At 55.0% G+C, this 19,955-nt stretch overlaps 3 protein-coding genes across 7 annotated transcripts; 1 reads left to right on the forward strand and 2 right to left on the reverse strand.

The window, feature by feature from the left end:
* Window positions 1-1,777: 1,777 nt before the first annotated feature.
* On the reverse strand, window positions 1,778-6,278 carry ZNF576 (zinc finger protein 576). The gene is made up of 3 exons (XM_087421643.1): window positions 6,136-6,278; window positions 5,663-5,763; window positions 1,778-4,015 (listed from the first exon to the last, which is right to left on the reverse strand). Exons 1-3 carry the CDS (start codon window positions 6,162-6,164, stop codon window positions 3,588-3,590), a joined length of 558 nt encoding a protein of 185 aa, XP_087277769.1. The 5' UTR covers window positions 6,165-6,278; the 3' UTR covers window positions 1,778-3,587.
* Window positions 6,279-6,472: 194 nt separating this feature from the next.
* Window positions 6,473-10,374, forward strand: IRGQ (immunity related GTPase Q). 2 transcript variants are annotated; one of them, XM_087421639.1, is made up of 3 exons: window positions 6,473-6,767; window positions 7,218-7,749; window positions 8,894-10,374. In XM_087421639.1, exons 1-3 carry the CDS (start codon window positions 6,473-6,475, stop codon window positions 10,227-10,229), a joined length of 2,163 nt encoding a protein of 720 aa, XP_087277765.1. In that variant the 3' UTR covers window positions 10,230-10,374. The 2 variants fall into 2 exon arrangements, with proteins under 2 accessions (XP_087277765.1, XP_087277766.1); XM_087421640.1 differs by lacking the exon at window positions 6,473-6,767 and adding an exon at window positions 6,774-6,916.
* Window positions 10,375-16,790: 6,416 nt separating this feature from the next.
* On the reverse strand, window positions 16,791-19,742 carry PINLYP (phospholipase A2 inhibitor and LY6/PLAUR domain containing). 4 transcript variants are annotated; one of them, XM_087421646.1, is made up of 5 exons: window positions 19,484-19,742; window positions 18,385-18,501; window positions 17,605-17,757; window positions 17,154-17,363; window positions 16,791-17,035 (listed from the first exon to the last, which is right to left on the reverse strand). In XM_087421646.1, the coding sequence occupies exons 1-5, from the start codon at window positions 19,539-19,541 to the stop codon at window positions 16,881-16,883; spliced, it is 693 nt and encodes a 230-aa protein (XP_087277772.1). In that variant the 5' UTR covers window positions 19,542-19,742; the 3' UTR covers window positions 16,791-16,880. The 4 variants fall into 4 exon arrangements, with proteins under 4 accessions (XP_087277772.1, XP_014650628.1, XP_087277770.1 ...); XM_014795142.2 differs by having other exon boundaries at window positions 17,220-17,363; window positions 19,484-19,737; XM_087421644.1 differs by lacking the exon at window positions 19,484-19,742 and adding an exon at window positions 18,762-19,145 and having other exon boundaries at window positions 17,220-17,363.
* Between the last annotated feature and the right edge of the window lie 213 nt (window positions 19,743-19,955).

Genomic DNA, 19,955 nt, shown 5'->3' on the forward strand with positions numbered 1-19,955 from the left:
ATGGATTTTATTTCCCAGGGCAGCATGCCTGAGCCCTCTTCTGCCCTAAGACAGGGCTTTCTAAGCACAGATGTAGAGAATTATCCTTTCATCAGCAGAAATTCCTAAGGATCACGAGAGACTAGGAATCAAGAGACCTGGTCTGCTGCCAGTGGGTTCGTTTAGTTCCTCAGGGCCCAGTCAGGCTATGGAAGCCAAGCTAGGAATCCCAAAGAGAGGGTTTAATACAGGGGATTGGTTACATGGGTGTTAGAAGGCTGAAAGCTGACACGTGGGAAAGGGAGGTAACCGAGAAATCAGTGTCTGCAAGAAGCCCCCACCTCTAGGACTGGGATACAAAAAGAGTGGGATTACCAGAACCCAGTAGGAGCTTGGAGGGCAGGCCACGTGCGGCTGGAGCAGGGACCAGTGATGAGGTGCCACGCAGGTGGTGCTCAGACCTCAAGAGGGACACGCTGCCTTCTGCTGAGAACAGTACTGGACCCCGAGCTGCTGCTGGAGGGGTGCCAGCCAGACCCCAAAGCAAGGGGAGTCCCTTCCCTGTCTTCCTACTTCCTTCTGCCCATACCTGTCAGGGGCAGAACTTAAGGAAGCCTGCTCTCGAGGGAGTCTGGGGAGCATAGTTCACAGAGCAATGTGGAAGAGCTGGAGGCCGAGAGACACTACGTAAACTGCGCCCAGTCAAGAGTATTTTTTGAGCCTCCGTGGTAAGCGCTGTCCTAGGTGCTGGCAATGAAGCAGTGAGCCAGACAGGACACTTGCCCTCAGGAGCTTGGATTCCAGCATAAAGATACGGATAAGGACATAAATAAAAGTGTGATAATTCCAGGTGTTGAAGAGTGCTAGGAAGAAATTAAATCAGGGTAAGGGTTGGAGGTGCTTCTTTAGCCAAGCAGGTCGAGGAGAGCCTCTCGGAGGAGCTGGCACATGTTGAGACCTGAATAATGAAGAGGCAGCCTTGCGAAGTTCTGGGTAAGAGCACTACAGGCAGAGGGAACAGTGAGTACAAAGGCCCTGAGGCAGAAGCCAGCCTGGCATGTGTGGTGGGAGTGTAGTGAAGATAGAGCAGGGAGGGAGTTGAGATTGCTGAGTGGGCTGGGGCCTGGTCATTCTTGGGTATTGTGGGCTTGGGCACGGTCTGTGGGTGTTATTTATGGGATGTCAGTGGAGGCTTATAAATGAGGAGTGCCCTGTAGTAGAGACTCGAGGGGGCTGCAGTGGTAGCAGGGGCACAGTCAGGAGAGTGGGGCTGGGGTGAGGAGTAGTCGGGCTCAGGAATTTAGAAGTCGAGTGCGCAGTTTACTAAGACGATGGCAGTTGTGGAGGCAGGAGTCACGCTGACCCGTTTTAAGTTTCCCATTCGTCATCCAAGTGGCTGTATCTCATGTAGGTAAGTCTGGGGTTTGGGCTGAAGATAAAGATTTGGAACTTCCCAGTGATGCTATTTAAAGTCTTCGGAATCTGTGACATCTGGAGAGTGTAGAGAGAACAGGAAGCCAAGGGTGTACTTGGGCAGGCTGCTCTCTACCTGGGGAAAGAATGTGGGCTTAGATCCTTAGGTTTGGGTTTGGTGGAGCCACTGTGGCAGTGGTGTGAAACATCTGACTTAGAAACTTCTGGGCTTTCACCAGGAGCCAGAGAAAATGTTTGGCTTTAGTGAATTTGATAACTTGGAAAAAAGTGATGGCCAACCTCCTCCAAACCAGTTTCCCCATAAGTCACCCCAGCAAAGAGATCCAGGTTAGATCCCTTCCCCAAATCTTAGACACACACACACACCCCTCACACACACACACCCCCCACTCCTGCTAGACTCCTGCTAGAGGTAGTATTTCCCAGGGCGGGAATCCTGCTTCCAGGCTGAGAGTAGGTTGTATGTCTATCAGTTAGACCAGGGGTCGGCAAACTTTTACTGTAAAGGGCCAGATGGTAACTATTTTAGGCTTTGTGGGCCATACGGTCTCTGTTGGAACTACTCAAGTCTGCTGTTCTATGTGAAAACAGCCATAGACAATACGTAAATGAACGAGCATGACAGTGTTCCAGAAAAACTATTTGCAAAACCAAGAGGCAGGATGGACATGGCCATAGTTTGCAGATGTCTTCCTTAGGCTATAAATTATGCTGCATGTGACAGAGACCCAAAATAATAGTGGCTTAAACAAGATAGAGGTTTATTTCTCGCTTACAAGACAGTATGCAAGTGGATGTTCTAGGGCTGGTATAATGGCTCTGCTCCATGAAGTTGACCAGGGACCCAGGCTCCTGCTCTCTTATTGCTCTGCCATCCCATGTGTTGCTCTCATGGTCCAAGATGGCTGGATACCATGTCCACATTCCAGGCAGGAAGGTGGAGGAAAGGCATGTCCCTTTCTGAAGCTTGAGGACTCCCACTAGGAATTTAGCCAGAACTCAGTTACATGGCCACATCTAGCTGCAAGGGAATCTGGGAAATGTAGTCTTCGTAGCCACCATGTGCCTAGCTAAAAATTGGAAGACAGCTATCAGTTTCTGCCACATCCGTTTCACTTTTGGGCTTTAAAAACATCCCTCAATTCAAATAGAGTCTCTGATTATTGCATGCAGGACATTAACCACTCCAGGGGCAGGGCAGGTAATGCAGGAAGGTAAAACTGGCCTGGTTGGGCCTTTCAAGAGCTGAAAATAGGATCTTAACGGGAAATCTCCCACTGTTGGCCAAATACAACAGGAAACAGAAGGTATCTCTGTTTGATTCCAAACCAGTTTCCACACAGGGCCGGGCCAGCTCTGCCCGGAGCTCCCCCTCCCCGTGCCCTTCTTATGTTCTCTGGGAATTCATGTTCAAAAGCCAGTTCCTTGTTTAGACATTTTAATATAGACCTTTTCTGTTTTTAGATAGTATTTCTGTCAGTTTATTGATGCCATCTCTCCTACACATATAAAAAATATTCCATGGCCAGAATGGTACATCAAGTTATTTAAATGGGCAATAAATCATCGGGGGTGGGGGGAAGGCAAAGCCATCCAATGCCATGGCCCCTCCTTGAGTGGGAAAGGCTGGCAGGGGTGGGAGGCGACAAGGACTCAAATTGCAACCCCACATGACTCAGAGTACAGCTCCCAACATTGCAGCCCCATCCCCAAGGGCCCAAGTTGCTCCACATCTGGGACCCATCAAGTGGCATTATAGGCCAGCAACACCTCACCTTTCCTGCCCCCATTCAGGCACAACTCCAGGACAATCTGCTCCTATAGCCCACGGCATCCATCTGGGAAGAATTAAAGATGATTACACAATCTGCAGCTAGCTGTGATTTCAAACTATTTAATTGAGAATGAGGGAGATACAAATAACAATTTTCCCTCTCTTGCTCATTTTTTTTTAAACAAAAGATCTCACTGTTGTCTGATTTCACTGTTTCCCTGAAAGCCTGTGTCCTCCAAAGACTGAAGCTCTAATTAAGCATCTTCTGGGTCCTCTTTATCAGGAGCCCTTTGCCTTTCCAGGGAGGGGAGCAAATCCCTCCAAGGCCCCCATCCCATATCAGAGGAGGGTCCTACCAGCCACAGAGCCCCCATTGCCCTGGGGAGGGCTTAAGCTGCACTCAGAGCTCCCCTCGGGCATGCCGGATGTAGTGTTGATGCAGCCCAGCTTCCTGGGCAAAGTCCTGACCACACTCAGTGCAGGCGAAGGGGCCAGGAGGGGTGCGGGCCTCGTGGGCCTGGCGGTGCCGCCTCAGAGAAGCAGCCAGCCCAAAGGTCTTGCCACAGTCAGGACAGGCGAAGGTGGGCTGGGCAGTGGTGGGTGCAGCCGGCAGCGGGGGCCTGGTGGCTGGACCGTGGCTGCGCTGGTGGGCGATCAGGGCCTTGGAGGAGGGGAAGGAACGGGCACAGGTGAAGCAGACGAAGAGGGCCCCCTGCAGCTTCTGGGCCACGAAGTCCGCTGGGTGCTCCCGCTTCATGTGACGCTCCTGGAACTTGGAATCAGCGAAGGTGATGAGGCAGCGGGTGCACTGTGGGACCCCCAGGTGGCCTGAGGGACGTGGGGAGAAGTCGGGGGAGGCCAGCAGGAGTCTCCAGGAACCTCTCCCAAGCCCCAGAATCATGCCAACAATTAACATTCAGTGCTTACTATGTGCCAGGTTCTATGCCAGGGCTGGACAGCAAGCAGTACAGGCAAACTCTTATTGGACCTGTTTTATGGGTGAGCAGACTGAGGCTCAGAAAGGTTAGGCAACTTGCCCACAGTCATGAGGCTAGGAAATGAAAATGGTGGAGTCAAGACTGGAACCCAGGGAGTCTGCCCTTCCAGCCAGACTCCTCTGGGGCCAGACTGCCTGGAACCGAGTCCCAGCTCTGCCACTTCCTAGGCAAGTACAACAGGTTCCTCATCTGGCAAATGGGGTAATAACCCTCTCAGTATCTGCCTCATAGGGTTGTTGGAAGGAGTACATGAATTTTTTGATATAAAGTGCTTAGAACTTAGAACAGTGCTACACAGTGGTCTGCAAGTATTACTATTGAGAAGGAGAAAAGCAGCCCGACAGCTGGGAGCTGGCCTTGGTGTTCTCCTGTTGAACATAAACGGTTTCACAGAACATCGTCAGACAAGGCCATGGTGTGACTAAGACGCAACAAGACAACAGGACCACACCATAATAACGTCTGAACGCAGACACAACGGTGAATGTTGTCCAAACCACAGAAATGACCAGACGCCCCCCATCCTGGCTCACACGAGTGCCTGCTGCTGCTGCAATCAGCTTGCACCTCGCTTGGTTCCACCCTCCTTCTAGATAAGATTTATTAAGATAGCCAACCATACAATTGCCCCTGCTTCCTGGCAGCATCCAATCCAGAGCAAAACCCCTCTTCCTTGAGCCCTCCCCATATCACCTATCACAAGCCGAAATCCTATAATAAGTTCTTCCTAACGCTCTATTACTGAGGTGCCCCACAGTGCCCCCATGGTGTGTGTGCACTTCCTCAGTACAGTGAGCAATAAACCCAACTTGTGCAACTGCAGGTGTGTTCTGGTGGTCTCTGGCTGGAGGGCATTGATAACTGCCTCCAATTGTTACAAATACTTCTCTTTGCCACAGTTCCCTCTTCTGCAAGTGATAGTAACCAATTTTACAGGGTCTGTTAGGAGGACTGAATGGGATAACGAATGTTAAGCTCTTAGAATGCGCCTAGCACATCATAAGAATTCAGTAGAAGCTGTTGCTATTATTATATGTCATACTGGCTACCTTCATTAATATCAAGCTTTCCCCTTTTTTGTCACTAATCCCCATAACAGCCCTGTGAGGTGAGCAGTGGCAACCCCTTTTGACTGATAGGGAAACTGAGGCCCAAGTCACAATGGAAGTCTGGGGCAGAGTTGGGACTGGAACCTTAGGGCTCCTCTCACAGTCTCTGCCCTTTCCCAGCTGCATCTCCCACCCGAAGCCTCTTGATGCCACTCTGTCTCTCTGAAATGCATCCCACTCATGCTTATGTGGACAGAGCAGGGTGGGGACATCTGAGCATAATGGGGGTGAAGGTGGGGAGTGGCACTTCCTGGTAGGGCAGGACCCCAACAGGCAAGTCCCTGCAGCACCTTGGACACTAAAATGCTATAGAAATCCTCTTAGCATCAGCTCCTGCACCCCACCCTCCTCTGGCCAGCAGTACTCACAGATGTCGCCTCTTGGACTGCCGGGACTCCTTTCCCTGGACGAATCCTGCTGCTCCATGATCTCTTTGGGGTGCGGGTCCTCCATGGTGGCTGGGACCCCTCTGGTCAAGAGAGGAGCACGGATGATAGAATAGTAAATCAAGTGAAGTCGCTCATCTCTCGCCAGCCTTAGAGGGCCCGCTAATCCTATGACCTTTGACATAGAGGCTCTCCTTGCCAGCCTTGGACCCCCCCACGAGATACCATCTCCTTGAACTCTAACCTGATGGAGCTCTCCCTAGAGAAGCTTCAACCCTCCCAAACCATTTGACTCCCCGGGGTTTGTGACTCCCCTTAGAGCCTTCTCACCTGTGTGAGACCTATGACCTTCTACATCAAACTAACTCCCTGAACTCAGCGCAGGACCCTTGATCTTTGACATCAGCCTCATTCCCGTTTCTCCCACGTGTCTTGAGGCAGGTAGTGGTACCCACGCTTTAGCTCGCCTCTTCCCGGGAGACATCCTTCTCTGACATCCTGTAACTCTTGTTCCACCCAGAGCCCCCGCCTCCCACGCGCTTTCAGCCTCCGTGTCCCGCTGCTGCCAGCACTGCCCTTGGCTCCCTCCTCCCGAGGCGGGTAGCCCAGGCCTCTGCTTTTTCTCCAGACAGCACAGGGCTGCCTTTCGTTGCGCCTGTCAGTCGCTCGTCACAGCGCCGCCACCCGGAGGGAAGCAGGACAGGGCCCACCGAGTCTCCAAGTCCCGGTGGTTTCCACGCCCTTTCGCCTGTCGAGCCTCTCGAAGCCGAGATCCTGGACTGCCATCCGGCAATGATGCAGTCGCGCCAACCGGCCCTCAAAATAGCGGGTGGGGTCCTTCTCCGCACTGGGATGCGTTATGATGACGTTGCAAGCCACCGGTGCCGTGAGGACCTAAGCTCATTGCGCAGGTGTGGCTGGGCGCTCCTGGCGCGCAGGCGCTGTGGCTCGCTCATTGTTTTAGGCCCTGCGGCAGCCGGAGCTGGGGAGCGAACGCACTTTGGCCGTTCTGCGCAGGCGCTGCGAGGGGCTGCGCCCGGAGATCACGCTTCCAAGACACACCCCCTCCTAAAAGGAGTGACGTCAGGTTAGAGTCCCCGGGACGTGTCTGGACATCCCCAAATCCCCGCGCTCTAGGCTCTTCGGCCTCCGTCCGCCGGACTCCAGGGGCGGGGCTGCTCAGCGGCTGACCAGCCTCCATCAGCTGCGCTCTCCCTTGTGCCGGCCGTTGGCTCGGTTAGTGATTCGGAAGGGGGTGGGGGGAACATCTGTACCCTTGAGAGAGGAGAGGGCTGGAGGCCGAATTTCTGAGTTTTCGAAGCAGAGAGAGAAACATATCTAGGAGAGCGGAAAGGACGCCTGGGTCCCTGGGGAATAGGGTCTGGGCGCCGGATTCCTAGGTCCCTGGGAGTGACACCCGAGAATGGAAGAAGGGAACAGGGTGGAGGACTGAAGTCTGACGCCAGACTGGGGCGGCTAGAAAAGACAAAGGCTGGGGGCTCCCTGACCCCAGTCTTCCCCACCCCTTGCTTTCCAGCTATGCCTCCGCCGCGGGGTGACGTGACCGCCTTGTTCCTGGGGCCGCCGGGCTCGGGAAAGTCTGCGCTGATCGCAGCGCTGTGCGACAAAGCTGTGGAGATGGTAGAAATCCCCGACGGACGGCCGGACTCCGGGATCCCCAGCCTGCGAGCTGCGGGCCCAGGCCTCTTCCTGGGCGAGCTGAGCTGCCCACCCGCAGCGCCGGGACCCTGGGCGGCCGAGGCCAACGTGCTAGTACTGGTGCTGCCAGGCCCCGAGGGGAACGGGGAGCCCTTGGCCCCCGCACTGGCGGAGGCAGCGCGGGCCGCCCTGGCCCGAGGGACCCCGCTGCTGGCTGTGCGGAACCTCCGTCCTGGGGATTCACAGAATGAAGGCCAGGCCCGGGATCAGACAGCGGCCCTGCTGGACAGCGCGGGGTTGGGGGCCGCGGCTCTCTTCGTGCTGCCGGCGGACTGCGGCAGCAGAGACGGCTGCGAGGAGCTGGAGCGCCTGCGCGCGGCGCTGCGGAGCCAGGCGGAGGCGCTGCAGAGGTGAGCGCAGATTTTCTGGGTGGGTTGGGGAGGCCTGGTACTTTAGTACAGACCTCACACCGATAAGGGACTCTTTGAGGTCCGCGAGACCTCCTCCCCCAGCGACTTTGGGGCCAGCCTTAACCAGATACCTGCTGCAGGCCCTGCTCCCTCATCCAGGTCCTGCTTGACTGTTCTCTCACGTCTAGGCCCACCCCCAGCCAAGGGTCAGCTGGAGGTCCCGATCTGTCATCCAGTTCCTGCCTCAGGCGAGGTCACAAGCCCCGCTCCCCAGCAGGAATTCTAGGAGAGGCTGGGACCTATTGTGCAAATACTGCCCCAGGCGAAAGCTTGAAGGAAGGCTCAGTTTCATCACACAAGCTTTTGATCCCCGCAAAAATTTTACCCCAAGACTCTTAAGTCCTCTCCGTCCTTCCCACCAGCAGCTTGGTTCTCAAGCGACCCCACCCTCAATGAGCTTTGTTATTTCCAGGTGCCCTCCCCCACTTCCTTTCTCTAATCCCATCTGGTTTCGGTGCCCACTTGCTGCCTACCTCCTGAATTCTCTCCCCCAACCCCGAGCCGCCTCATTTTATAGATGTCAAAAATGAGGCTCAGAGAGGGGCAGCCTCTCCTCCAGGTCCACTGCTCGTCTTTATTCCTTAGCCATCCCCCGTGGTAAGAACTAGCAGATGAGGCTTCTCCCCTCACTGGTCCCTACTCCCCTCCTCATGCCTAGTCTAGGACAGAGCGCCCATGGTGACCTTGCCCATGTCAAATAGTGCTCGACTTTCGTTTAGTCCACAATACAGTCTCGATTCTGTCTTTGCTCCAAGCCCCAACCTCTGTGAGTTTTGCCCCGCCCAGCACGCCTTTACTTAACCCTGCACGAAAAGCCGGGTCCCAAAGGCTGTATCCGGGAGAAGACTTAGTGGGGTTCCCATTTTAAGCTCTGTTGGAAGCTCAATCAGCCCGCCCCATCCCTGCTTTAAGTCCTGGTTTCTGTTTGCTGTGCCATCAGTCTGGCTTCCCGCTCCAGCTCCCCACTCAGATTATTCGGAAAGCCCCGCCCTTGTCATCATAACCCAGTCCTGTCCTCCTAGCCCAGCTCTCCAGCGTTTAGCCCCTCTTCTGCCCATGACCCCATCCCTCCCTGTCCCCACAGGTTCCTGCCACCGGCTCAGGATGGCTTCGAGGTACTGGGCGCAGCAGAGCTGGAGGCTGTGCGTGAGGCCTTCGAGACCGGTGGCCTGGAGGCGGTGCTGTCGTGGGTTCGCGCGGGCCTGGAGCGGCTGGGCAGCGCACGGCTGGACCTGGCCGTGGCCGGCACGGCTGACGTGGGCCTCGTGCTGAACATGCTACTCGGGTTGGATGCTGGTGACCCAGGTGCGGTGCCTGCTTCGGCGCCCGCGGGGACCACGCCTTACCCGGCCCCAGAGCGCCCCAATGTGGTGTTCTGGACCGTGCCTCTGGGCTCCGCGGGCACTGCGGCCGCCCCCCACCCAACCCACTACGACGCCCTCATCCTTGTCACCCCTGAGGCCCCCACTGAGAAAGACTGGGCTCAGGTCCGGCCCTTGGTGCTACCAGATGCGCCGCTAGTCTGCGTGCGAACAGATGGTAAGGGCGAAGATCCAGAGTCTCTGGAAGAGGAAGAAAAAGTAGAGAAGCCCAGCTGCGAGAGCTTAGAGAACGCAGGCGGAGAGGGGTTGGAGAATGCAACTAGTGAGGGAAGGGAGAAACATGGCACTGGATCGCAGAAAGCAGGCCATGGGGAAGGTTTAGAGAAAGGAGGCCATGAGAGTTTGCAGCAGGTTGGCGTCGTCGCGAAGAAATCGGGCAGCGGGGACTCAGAGCGGGCGGCCTCATTGAGCCCGGAAGACGAGACGTGGGAGGTGCTCGAGGAAGCGCCGCCGCCCGTGTTCCCCCTGCGGCCGGGCGGACTCCCCGGGCTCTGCGAGTGGCTGCGGCGCGCGCTCCCCCCGGCGCAGGCGGGGGCGCTGCTCCTGGCGCTGCCGCCCGCGTCTCCTCGCGCGGCCCGAACGAAGGCGGCGGCGCTGCGGGCCGGGGCGTGGCGGCCGGCTCTGCTGGCTAGCCTGGCGGCGGCGGCGGCCCCAATACCAGGGCTGGGCTGGGCGTGCGACGTGGCGCTGCTGCGGGGTCAGCTGGCGGAGTGGCGGCGGGCGCTGGGGCTCGAACCGGCGGCGCTGGCACGACGCGAGCGCGCGCTGGGCCTGGCGCCTGGGGAGCTGGCAGCGCGGACGCGCTTCCCCGGCCCGGTGACGCGCGCTGAAGTGGAGGCGAGGCTGGGCGCCTGGGCGGGCGAGGGCACTGCCGGGGGCGCGGCGCTGGGTGCGCTCTCCTTCCTGTGGCCTGCGGGCGGCGCGGCGGCCACCGGCGGCCTGGGCTACCGCGCGGCGCACGGCGTCCTGCTGCAGGCGCTCGACGAGATGCTGGCCGATGCCGAGGCGGTGCTGGCACCCCACGCGCCCGCGCAGTGAGGGGTGGGGCGAAGGCGGGGCTCCCGGGGTGCCCGGCCTCCCGGCTGCTTGGCTCCACCAGGGGCCGGGGGGCTCCAAGTCCCCGTTAGAAGGAAGGGGTTTGGGGGTCCAGACTCTGGCATGGGGTGTCTGGGCCTCGGAGATAACGGGGGCGGGGGGGCGGGCGGGCTGCCACTCAGTATCCTGGGTGTTCGAGGGGGAAGAGGGCTCTGGCTACTGGTTGGGATGTGGGACTTCTAGTTACCCGGATTCCTGGGTCCTGAAGGCAAATAGAGTCTGGGGGACAGGACTCCTGATTTCTCTGGGGACCACGGATCATGACACCAAGACTTGTGTCCTGAAAGGAGTTGAGAGGTTGGACTCCTAGCAGGGGGTATATCTTGGTCTCCAAGGGAGTAGAAACTGGGGTTGTTGGGCATCTAGTCTTCCAGAGGGAGAGGGGATGGCAGCCCTGATTCCTGATGAGGGGCATCTCCATCATACTCCATCCACTGGGAATTCCAGTGTGGAGAAGGGGGGTCTAGTACCCCAGGGGGCTGGAACCCTTGGACTTCTGAGCCACAAAGGGATATAGAGTCTAGGTTTCCTGGGGAATGGCCTGCACACAGCCTCCCAGTTCCTCAAGAGGCAGTGGGCTTTGAATCTTTATTGGGAGGAGGGGCAGTCTCTGGGGTCTCAGACTCCTGGCTCTCAGGAGGGCTGTGGACCTTGGTTCCTAACTCTTGCGTGGTGGGAGGGCTGCATCTAGAGGAGGAAGCAGGGGGCTGTGTGACAGAGCAGAGACCCTTTTGTCCCTCTTGGTCTAATATTTATTCCTTCTGGGGGCCTGGTGACCCAGACTCCTTTCCCAGCTGTTGTGGGGAGGATGGCCCCACAAAAATGAGGGGAGGAGGCAAGAGGGAGGTGGTAGGCTCTGGGGGTAGCCAGAGACCAGGAATGAGGTCTTCTGGTTATGGAAGGGCAGGAACCCACACCTCAGAGGTTTCTCCCACAAATCCCTAACAGATGTGGATCCTGGCAACTGCCTCTCTCTCTCTGTGAGTTTGGCCAAGAAGGGATATGACTGCCCCCATTTTATAGGTGCTGGCAATTCCGAGGTTCTCTGGGGAGTCTTCCTCTCTCCCTCCCTCCTTTAGGGGTTTCTGTCTTTTTTTGGTCTTGGTTTCCTCTGTCTTTAAACCTTAACCCTTTCTGGCCTTTGTATTTTGTACACCTGCTTTTCTGGAAAAGCAGCTGTACTGCTGCACTAACCCAGACGTGTCTGTGTTGGCTACCTCAGGTATCCCCAAGAGGCCCTGCCTTGGAGTTCAAGGCACCCACAGAACAGTGGGGCAGTGTTCCAGAGCGTGTGAATGTGCCATGAGTGAGGCAAAGACAGAAACCACAGTGCTTGGAATGTTCTAGGCTGCCAGCTACATGTAGAGGAGAAGCCACAGGTCACAGAATCCTTCAATGTCAAAAACAGGGGGGACCTGAGGGGCTATCCAGTAGAATCTCTTTTATGATAGATACGGAGAGCAAAGCCCAGAGAGGGCAGGCTCTAGGCCCAGCAGCACATAGCAAGGCCCTATGTGGTCTGGCCCCTGCCTATTCACATTCTCTGCCCTACCTCATCCCCCAACCAGCTTGACAAATCTTCCTACTGATGCTTGAGTGGGCCACCTTGGGTCCTACCTCAGGGCCTTTGCACTTGCTGTTCTTTCTCCCTAGAATGCCTGGCTGTCTTGTCAGTCACGTCTTACCCCAACTGCCCCTCAGAGAGGCCTTCCCTGACTGCTCTAACTGAAGTAGCTCACACACCCCCATTATTCATCTCGGCCTGTTAATTTTCCTTGTAGCAATTATTACAATAGAAAATCACTTTATTTATTTATTTATTTACCTGTTTATCGGCTATTATCCCCTTGCCTGTGTTGTTCTCTTCTGTACCCCCAACACCTAGAATAGTGCTTGCTACATAGCAGGTGCTTAGTAAATATTTTAATTCATTCATCAGCGGCAGAACCAGGGCTGGAATTTAGAGTGCCAGCCTCTTGCCACAAGACAGGGAAAAGGAGCAAGATGGGGGAGAAACAAGCATCTAATGGGAGAGAGAGCCCTTGTCTGAGGTCAGGAGACCTGGGAAGCAAGCGCGGCCTTGCCACTCTCACTCTGGGTGACTTGGACCAGTGCCTTATTTTCCCATCTGTGAAATGAAAGGGCTGGACAAGAACCATACGTAGGTATGGTTCTAGACCCTGTTTCCTCTGACAGCTGGGGACAAGGGTAACCGATCTGAGGGGCAGATACTCGAGGGATGGTAACCCCATCTCCAGCTTGAGCGTTCAGGCCTCTCCATCAAGCGTGCCAGCCATGTGGAAGAGAGGGAGAGCCACCGGGCAGCGCTGTCCAGTACAAATAGAATGTGAGCCACGTATGTAATTTTAAATTTTCTTGTAGCCACATTAAATTTTCATGTAGGCACATTAAAAAAGTAAAAGGAGGGGCCCGCCCCGTGGTGTAGCAGTTAAGTGCACACACTCTGCTGCTGGTGGTCCGGGTTTGGATCCCGGGCGCGTACGGATGCACCGCTTGTCAGGCCATGCTGTGGCGGCGTCGCATATAAAGTGGAGGAAGATGGGCACGGATGTCAGCCCAGGGCCAGTCTTCCTCAGCAAAAAGAGGAGGATCGGCATCGGATGTTAGCTCAGGGCTGATCTTCCTCACAAAAAAAGGAAAAGTAAAAAAAAAAGTAAAAGGAAACAGGTGAAACTAATTATAATGTTTTACTTAACCCAATATACCCAAAATATTATCATTTCAACATGTAATCAATATAGAAAAGTATTAATGAGATATTTTACATTCTTTTATGCTAAGTCTTTGAAATCTCGTGTGTATTTTACACAATTCAGGTGATAACTTTTCATCAGAAATACCTGACCTCTATTTAGAGTTCATAAAACTCATATTTGGAGAAGTAGATTCATATACCCAAGTTGTCCCAATTATATTGAATAGTTTTCCAATAATGGAGATGAGTGTCAATTTTTAAGTTAATTAAAAGTAAGCAAAATTTAAAATTCGGTTTCTCAGTTGCACTGGCCACATTTCAAGTGCTCAGTAGCCACAGGTGGTGAGTGGCTACGGCACTGGACAGCACAGACCTGGAACATTTCTGCTATCACAGGAAGTTCTATTAGCACAGCTCAAGGGTCAGACAGTCCTTCTCCTGACTTTGGGGGTGACCTTGGGCGAGTCACTCAGCAGATGGCATCTACCTCACAGGGTTATTGTGAGAAATCGGTGTATGTACGTATGTACATGCATTCTCTGTCATACATGTCAACATACCACAGCCCCTCCTGAGAAGACTGGGAGCTCAAAGGTTAGTCTCCTTGCCCCTGCCCACGTGCCCTCAGGCTCCAGCAGCACCCAGATGAGTCTAGTCTGGGCACCTTCTGTCTCAGCCTCATGCCTTTGCTCACAGAGTGCCCTCCTCTTTTTCTACTGCTTCGACACCATCTCTGATTTGGTTCTGTGTGACTTCTCTGCCCTGTGCATCCTGCTCCAAATCCCCTCTGTCCTCACGCCAGTGGCAATCATGCCAGAGCTCATATCAGAGAAAGCAAGACCCACTTTTGTTTGCATGCATCTGTCCACTGGAGTGTGCTGATTATGTGTATATAGTTATATATTGGCACTCTTGGGTGTCTACTTTTTGGGGTGGTTGCCTTTTAAATCATGACTTACAATGGGATTGAATTTTAGGCTTTGTGGAAGCATAAGGTTGCTAGTGAGGCATCTGTCTCTGGGAGCATCCAAGCAGAAAAGACTAAGACTCCCTTGTGGACTGATCGCTGGCTGCCATCAGGGTGTGTCTACGTGGCATCTCCAGGCTGGAAGACCCTCGAAGGCAAGAATTCAAGGAAATGTATGATGACTCTTAGTGTTGCCATTGCCAGAAGCAGAATAGACACCAAAAACTCGAGTATGAGACAGTCTCATCACCTGAGCTGAGTTTTGTACATTTTTGGATAATGATGGAGGGACTTGTGTCCACTGGGGTGGGGAACCATGCAGGGTGAATGAATCAAGGGTGTGGTTGGTCTGTAGTGCTTTTTGGAGGAGTGAATAAAAATAAGTAGAAATCCCGTTGTTTGTCTGTTCTTTGGGGATTTGAAAGGGAAAAAAAGATACTTGGGATTTTGACTGGAGCTGGAAGCCTGGACTCCTGATCTGAGGGAGGAGGGGCAGGGGGCCTGCACTCCTGGATCTGAGGGAGGAGGGGCTGGGGTTTGGACCCCTGCATCTGAGGGAGGAGGGGCTGGGGGCCTGCACTCCTGGGTCTGAGGGAGGAGGAGCTGGGGGCCTGCACTCCTGGGTCTGGAGGGCGAGGGGGCTGGGCGTTGGACTACTGGGTCTGAGGGAGGAGGGGGCCAAGGGTGGGGACTCCTCCGTCCTGGGAGAGGAGGGACGGTGGGGGTCTGTATAGGAAAGACTCCTCTGGGCTGGAATTGAGGGACTTGGATCTGAGTTTTGCCACCGTGGGAGGGGAGTGGACCTGGGACTGTTCAGACCTGGGGACTTGTGATGGTAAAGCATCTTAGCTCTGGAAGCAGCCTGGCCCATTGATGCCACCAATTTGTTCAGCTTCTCTGTAGCCATGAACTTGGATAGTCCCTTATCCTGACTCCGCACTTGGCCGTGTGATTTGCTTGGCCAGCGGGACAAGAGCAAACAGGACGCAAGCAGAGGCTTGAAAAGTGCTCATGCCTTGGGGCTCCCTCTCTTGCTGCCCTCAGGACCCCTGCCACCACCGCCACATCAACAAATCCAGGCTGACCTGCTGTGATAAGAGATGTGGCCCAGTCAGCCTTGACACTCCAGCCCACAGGCAGCCAACCCACTGAAACAGAGCTGCCTAGGTGACAGGCAGCTGAACCCAGCAGAGACCTGCAGAGGAACCACCCAGCTGATCCCAGACCACACTGGCAACCAGTAGAATCATGAGCTAAATTAAAGGTGATTGTTCTAAGCCACTACAATGTGGAGTGGTTTGTTATGTAACAAAAGATAACTAAGACAGGCTTGTTCCCTTTCTCTGTGATGTGGTCTCTTTCCCCCTCAACATGACCCAATCAATACAACCTTAAGCTCTACCACTTTTTTGCTGTGCAACCTCCAATGTGACATCCCTCCTCTGAGCCTCCGATTCTTCTCTTGAAAGCAGGGATGAGAATAATAATAGTGCATATCACATGGAGTTGTGACGATAAAATGAAAAGCAGCCCCTAAGAGGCCACAGTGGCCATTGGTGCTGTTTATGAAACATGTCCATGTCCCAGGGCAGTATTGCACTTCCTGGTCCCCGTGTGGTTTGGTGGGACCACATGAATAGTCCCGTCCAACGAGTTGTGTCAAGTCACTTCTGGGATTCATTTAATCACCCATATGAGACTTTCCTGTGCACAAAAATTGGCCATGTTCAAGTATAGCCACTCTGTCTGTGATTATGATGAGCAGACGCCCTGTGGATGGTGCAACCATGTGGGGTGAGGGAAGAATCAACCTTTCATGCATGGGTACTTGTTCACAAATACCACCCCGCTCCTCCCACTGGACGGGGAGTACACTTGCCTGCTCCATTCGTGTTGGCTATGACCACAAGAGTTACTTCACTCCATGGAATGTTAGCACACCAGATCTCAACAGGGGCCTTAAATACAGTTGGCTTCTGTGCTCCTGTGATCTCTCACAAGAAGAACATTAGCCAGGGAGCCACTGATCCCAGAAGATTGTGGAACCCCATGGAGGAGAACTTGAATCCTCTTCCCAGACTGGAGCCAAACCATCCAATGCACAGCCAGAAGCAGAGCCACCCCAGCCACCCACAAACGCTTAGAAAGAATGCTTGTTGTTACAAGTCTCAGTTTGGGGACGGTTTGTTACACAGCATCACTGCAGCACTGGCTGACTAATGAAACTTTGTTGTTTTAAACCACTGAGATTAGGGACTTGTTACTGTAGCATAATCTAGTCTGTCCTGATTGGTGACAATGTTTAGCACCTGCCAACTAATGGCCACCCAGTAAGTGGCAGCTATTATGATGATTACTATTTAGTCAGACATACTGTCTCTAGAACTGCACTAAGTGCCTTTTTGGTTTTCTTTCATTTGACTCTTACAGCAACACTCTGAGGTTATAACTATTAATATCCATATTTTGCAGACATGAAAACAGAGGCAAAAAGAGGGAGAGGTTATTAGTAGAAGTGATCCTGGACTCTGGAGCCTGACCCTCCCTAGCAGTTTGACCCAAAGCAAGTGACACCACAATCTGTGCCTCAGTTTGTTCATCTGTAAAATGGGGATAATAATGTCAACTACATAGAGTTGTGATTCTGAAATGAGGTACAGCATGGAAACACTTAGCACAGGGGCCCAGCAGAGAGTAATCCCTTAATAAAAGGTAGGGTCTTCCCTCTGTTCCTTGCAAAGAGGGGGTTCCCAAGGGTTGGGACCCCCGATGTCTACATCCCCTGCCTCCCCAGGATGCATCACATCACGAGGACTTAGGCTTGCTTTGTTAACCTTTTTAATTTATAGGCACATGGGGAGCTGCAGGCCAAGGACTAATGGAGACCACAAGCCACATGTTCCTCAGTTCTTCACTCAGCCCTGCCAGGGGGCCGGGGGGCAGGAAGGCAGTCAGCTCGGCGGAGGAAGTAGAGATAGGAGGCTGAGGGCACCTGGGCCCCAGCCTTGGCGTAGCAGGCACTCTCTGTAGCACAGCCCCGGGTAGCAAATTTGGCGTTGATTATACCTGGGAGGGGGGTTCAGGCTGGAGTCAGGGCTTCCATCCCCTCCTTCCTATGACCCAGGAGTCTTGGCCTCTGCCACTTCGTCACCCAGTCCCCGCGAGCCACCATCTTCCCTAGAACTTGCAAGTATGGGCCTCCAGTTCTGGGGGCCCTGTAACCTCCTCCAGAGAGCCAGGTGCCTCTCACCAGCCTGCACGTTGCCAGCGAAGTAGACGCAGTGGGTTTCCTGGCCAACACAGCGGGCTGCCTGGGTCCCCAGGCATGTCTCCTGGAAGGGTACGAGGCAGGCAGGGCAGTGGAGGCCGTTCTCAGTACGATTGTTCTGGGGAGCTGGGGATGAGGGTGGAGTGTAAGGTGCATAGGGTCGTCTAGACCCTTCCCCAACCTCACAACAGCCTGGGGAACACCGGATGCTAATGGACACTGCATTTTACAGGTGAGGAAACTGAGGCTTAGAGCAAGATGCTTGCCCAATGTTACAGCGCCAGTCAGTGGCAGGTCAGAGCACACACAGTGGGCTCTTGGGGCTGGCTGGAAGGGACTCCCCATGCGGGGCTGGGCTGGCACTTACGGGGCACGGAGCCTTGGTTGCAGCCGTCGCTCTGGCAGCAGAACGTGGTGGACACCATGTAGTCCTGGGAGCCCGTGGTGGTGGAGACGAAACCCGAGTAGCAGTCACTGAACTTCATGCAGCCCTTGTAGGTGTTCACTGAGTGGCGGCCCTCTGCGGGATGGGGGACCGGAGGGAAGGGCTCGGGTGGCGCTGGCCGATCCCACCCTGGCGTCAACCCCGACCTCGGGGTCTCTCCCAACCATACACCTCCCCCACCTGTGATTCTCTAGGGTGGTCTCCTCCAGCCGACGAAAGCCATGCTCCCTCATCTCCCTGGGGTACAGACTGGAGCGGATTATTCGGTACTTCCCTCACCCCCCTCCTCCCCTGGCCATTGCCTGCCGCCCAAAATGGTCAACATGATCACACTCCTCCCAACCCACCCCAGCCTCTTCCTTCTCTTCTAGCCCCCTGCCCATCTCTTGCCTATTAGATTCTTCCCCTCTCACTATCTCTCTGTTCCCCCGTGTCCTTTCCTCACCCCTCCTACCTAAGAAAGTCTCCATATCTGCCCTCCCATCTTCTTTTGAAGAACTCAGAACTCCCATCTGAGTTCTGACAACAATGGTTTCTGTCGTCCCATTGAATTCACTTCCCTCCGTCTGCCTCGAGATAGCCTTCTCTCTTCCCTGCCCACCCACCACGGGACCCGCGATGCCCCCCCCCCCACTTCGCGCGGTGGTATCTTCCACCCTGAGGGCACACCCCTCCCCGGGGTCTGGCGCCCCGCGTGCCTACTCGTGCTGGACTCCCCCACGACGATCACGCATGCGTCCTTGCCGGCCTCGCAAGTCTTCGTCTTCCCGCTGCACGTGGGTCCGGAGGCCCTGCACATCTCACAGCTTAGCGGGCACCCTGCAGTGTAGAGGGTGGGGCTGTAGACATGGGTGGTGTGGTGCGGACCACGACATCGACTTCAGAGTCCAGAGGGCGATGGGGGCAGGGGGGCCGGACTTTTGGGTCCTGAGGGACAGGTGTCTCCTCATTCTTAATGGACGGGGCATTGACTGCTGTCCAGGGGACTGTCCGCAGCTCTGACAGGGACGTGGTGGTGGTGCCAGCAAAGCTGTTTCCAGGGGCGGGAAGCGACTCCACCAGGGAGCCTGTTTAATTACAAGGCTGGGGAGTTTGGACGCTAAGCTCGGGCATAGGGAAGGGTCCTGGCGAAGTTTCCGTGGACTTCTGTGCAGCTTGAGGTCCAGCTGGTTCTTGGACGTGGGACCCTCCTCCTTGTAGGTCCCGCGCGAAGTTCTTGCAGACAGTAGGAGCTGAGGCAGGGGCACCTGAGGTTGGGGTCTGCATCCCAGGTCAAGAAGGGAGAGCGAGGACCAGGAGTGCTGAGGGCGTGGACTCGGTGGTCCTGAGAGAGGAGGCAACTGGGGGCCCACACAGCTGGCTCCTGGGGAAGGTGGGGCTTGCTTGAATTCCTGCATCTAAGGGAGGAGGGGCCGGGGGCCTGAACTCCCTAGAGTCCAGGGAGAAAGGAAATCTCTTCCCCTCTCTCCAATTTTTTTTTTTTTTTTTTTTTAATATTTCTCTTTCTAGTCATGCTCTCATGAGATTTTCTAGAATTCAAATGTCTTATTTCAAGATGCTGCCTGGGGGACAGAGGATTCAGAGCCCACCCTGTGCCCTCCTTTCTCAGGGATCCAATCACATAAGGTTTTGAGCCATTCCTCTCCTGGGGCCCCAGGCTTTCTCTTCCTTGAGCCTCTGCCTTCGCCATGAATCTGAATTCCCACAACACCTCCTCTTTCCCCTCGAGGACCTTGCTGAATGTTCTCTCATAGTCCTCTCTCTCCTGAGGTCCTAGGAGTCCAGGCCCCTAGTCACTTACCGAGACCCAGCAGGGTGCAGAGCAGCGCGGAGGCCAGCAGGAGGGTGGAGGGACTCATGGTGTGTGAACCTGCAGTCCTGGTCCCCAGCCCTTATAGGAAGCTGAGGAGGGGCGGGTCAGGACCCACCTTCACCCTGGGGTGATAAACAGCTGAGATAAGATCTCAGGGCAGGCCTCTGCGACTCTGGGTTGGGGCAGTGGAACCAGAATCTGAAAGGGACAGAGGCATCTTGTGCCCAGCCCCTCCTCCCTGGGGACCCCAGGAGTCTGGGCTTCCAGCCCCCTCTTCCATCAAGGACCCAGAAGGTCACTTTCCAGTTTTCTCACATTCCCACCGCCCCCCCCCCCCCTTTTTTTCCTGGCCTGAAGCTCAAGGTCAGAGTTAGGTCACTTGATTTCTTGCAGGTGTAGAGCAGCTGCAAGCACTGACATCCCGTCCCTCCTCTCTCTGCCCAAGAAGGCGCCCAGCGTG

This window comes from Ceratotherium simum, chromosome 33 (genome assembly GCF_057802395.1).
Source record: "Ceratotherium simum simum isolate JZ-2026a chromosome 33, ASM5780239v1, whole genome shotgun sequence".
NCBI classification, from domain to species: Eukaryota; Metazoa; Chordata; class Mammalia; order Perissodactyla; family Rhinocerotidae; genus Ceratotherium; species Ceratotherium simum.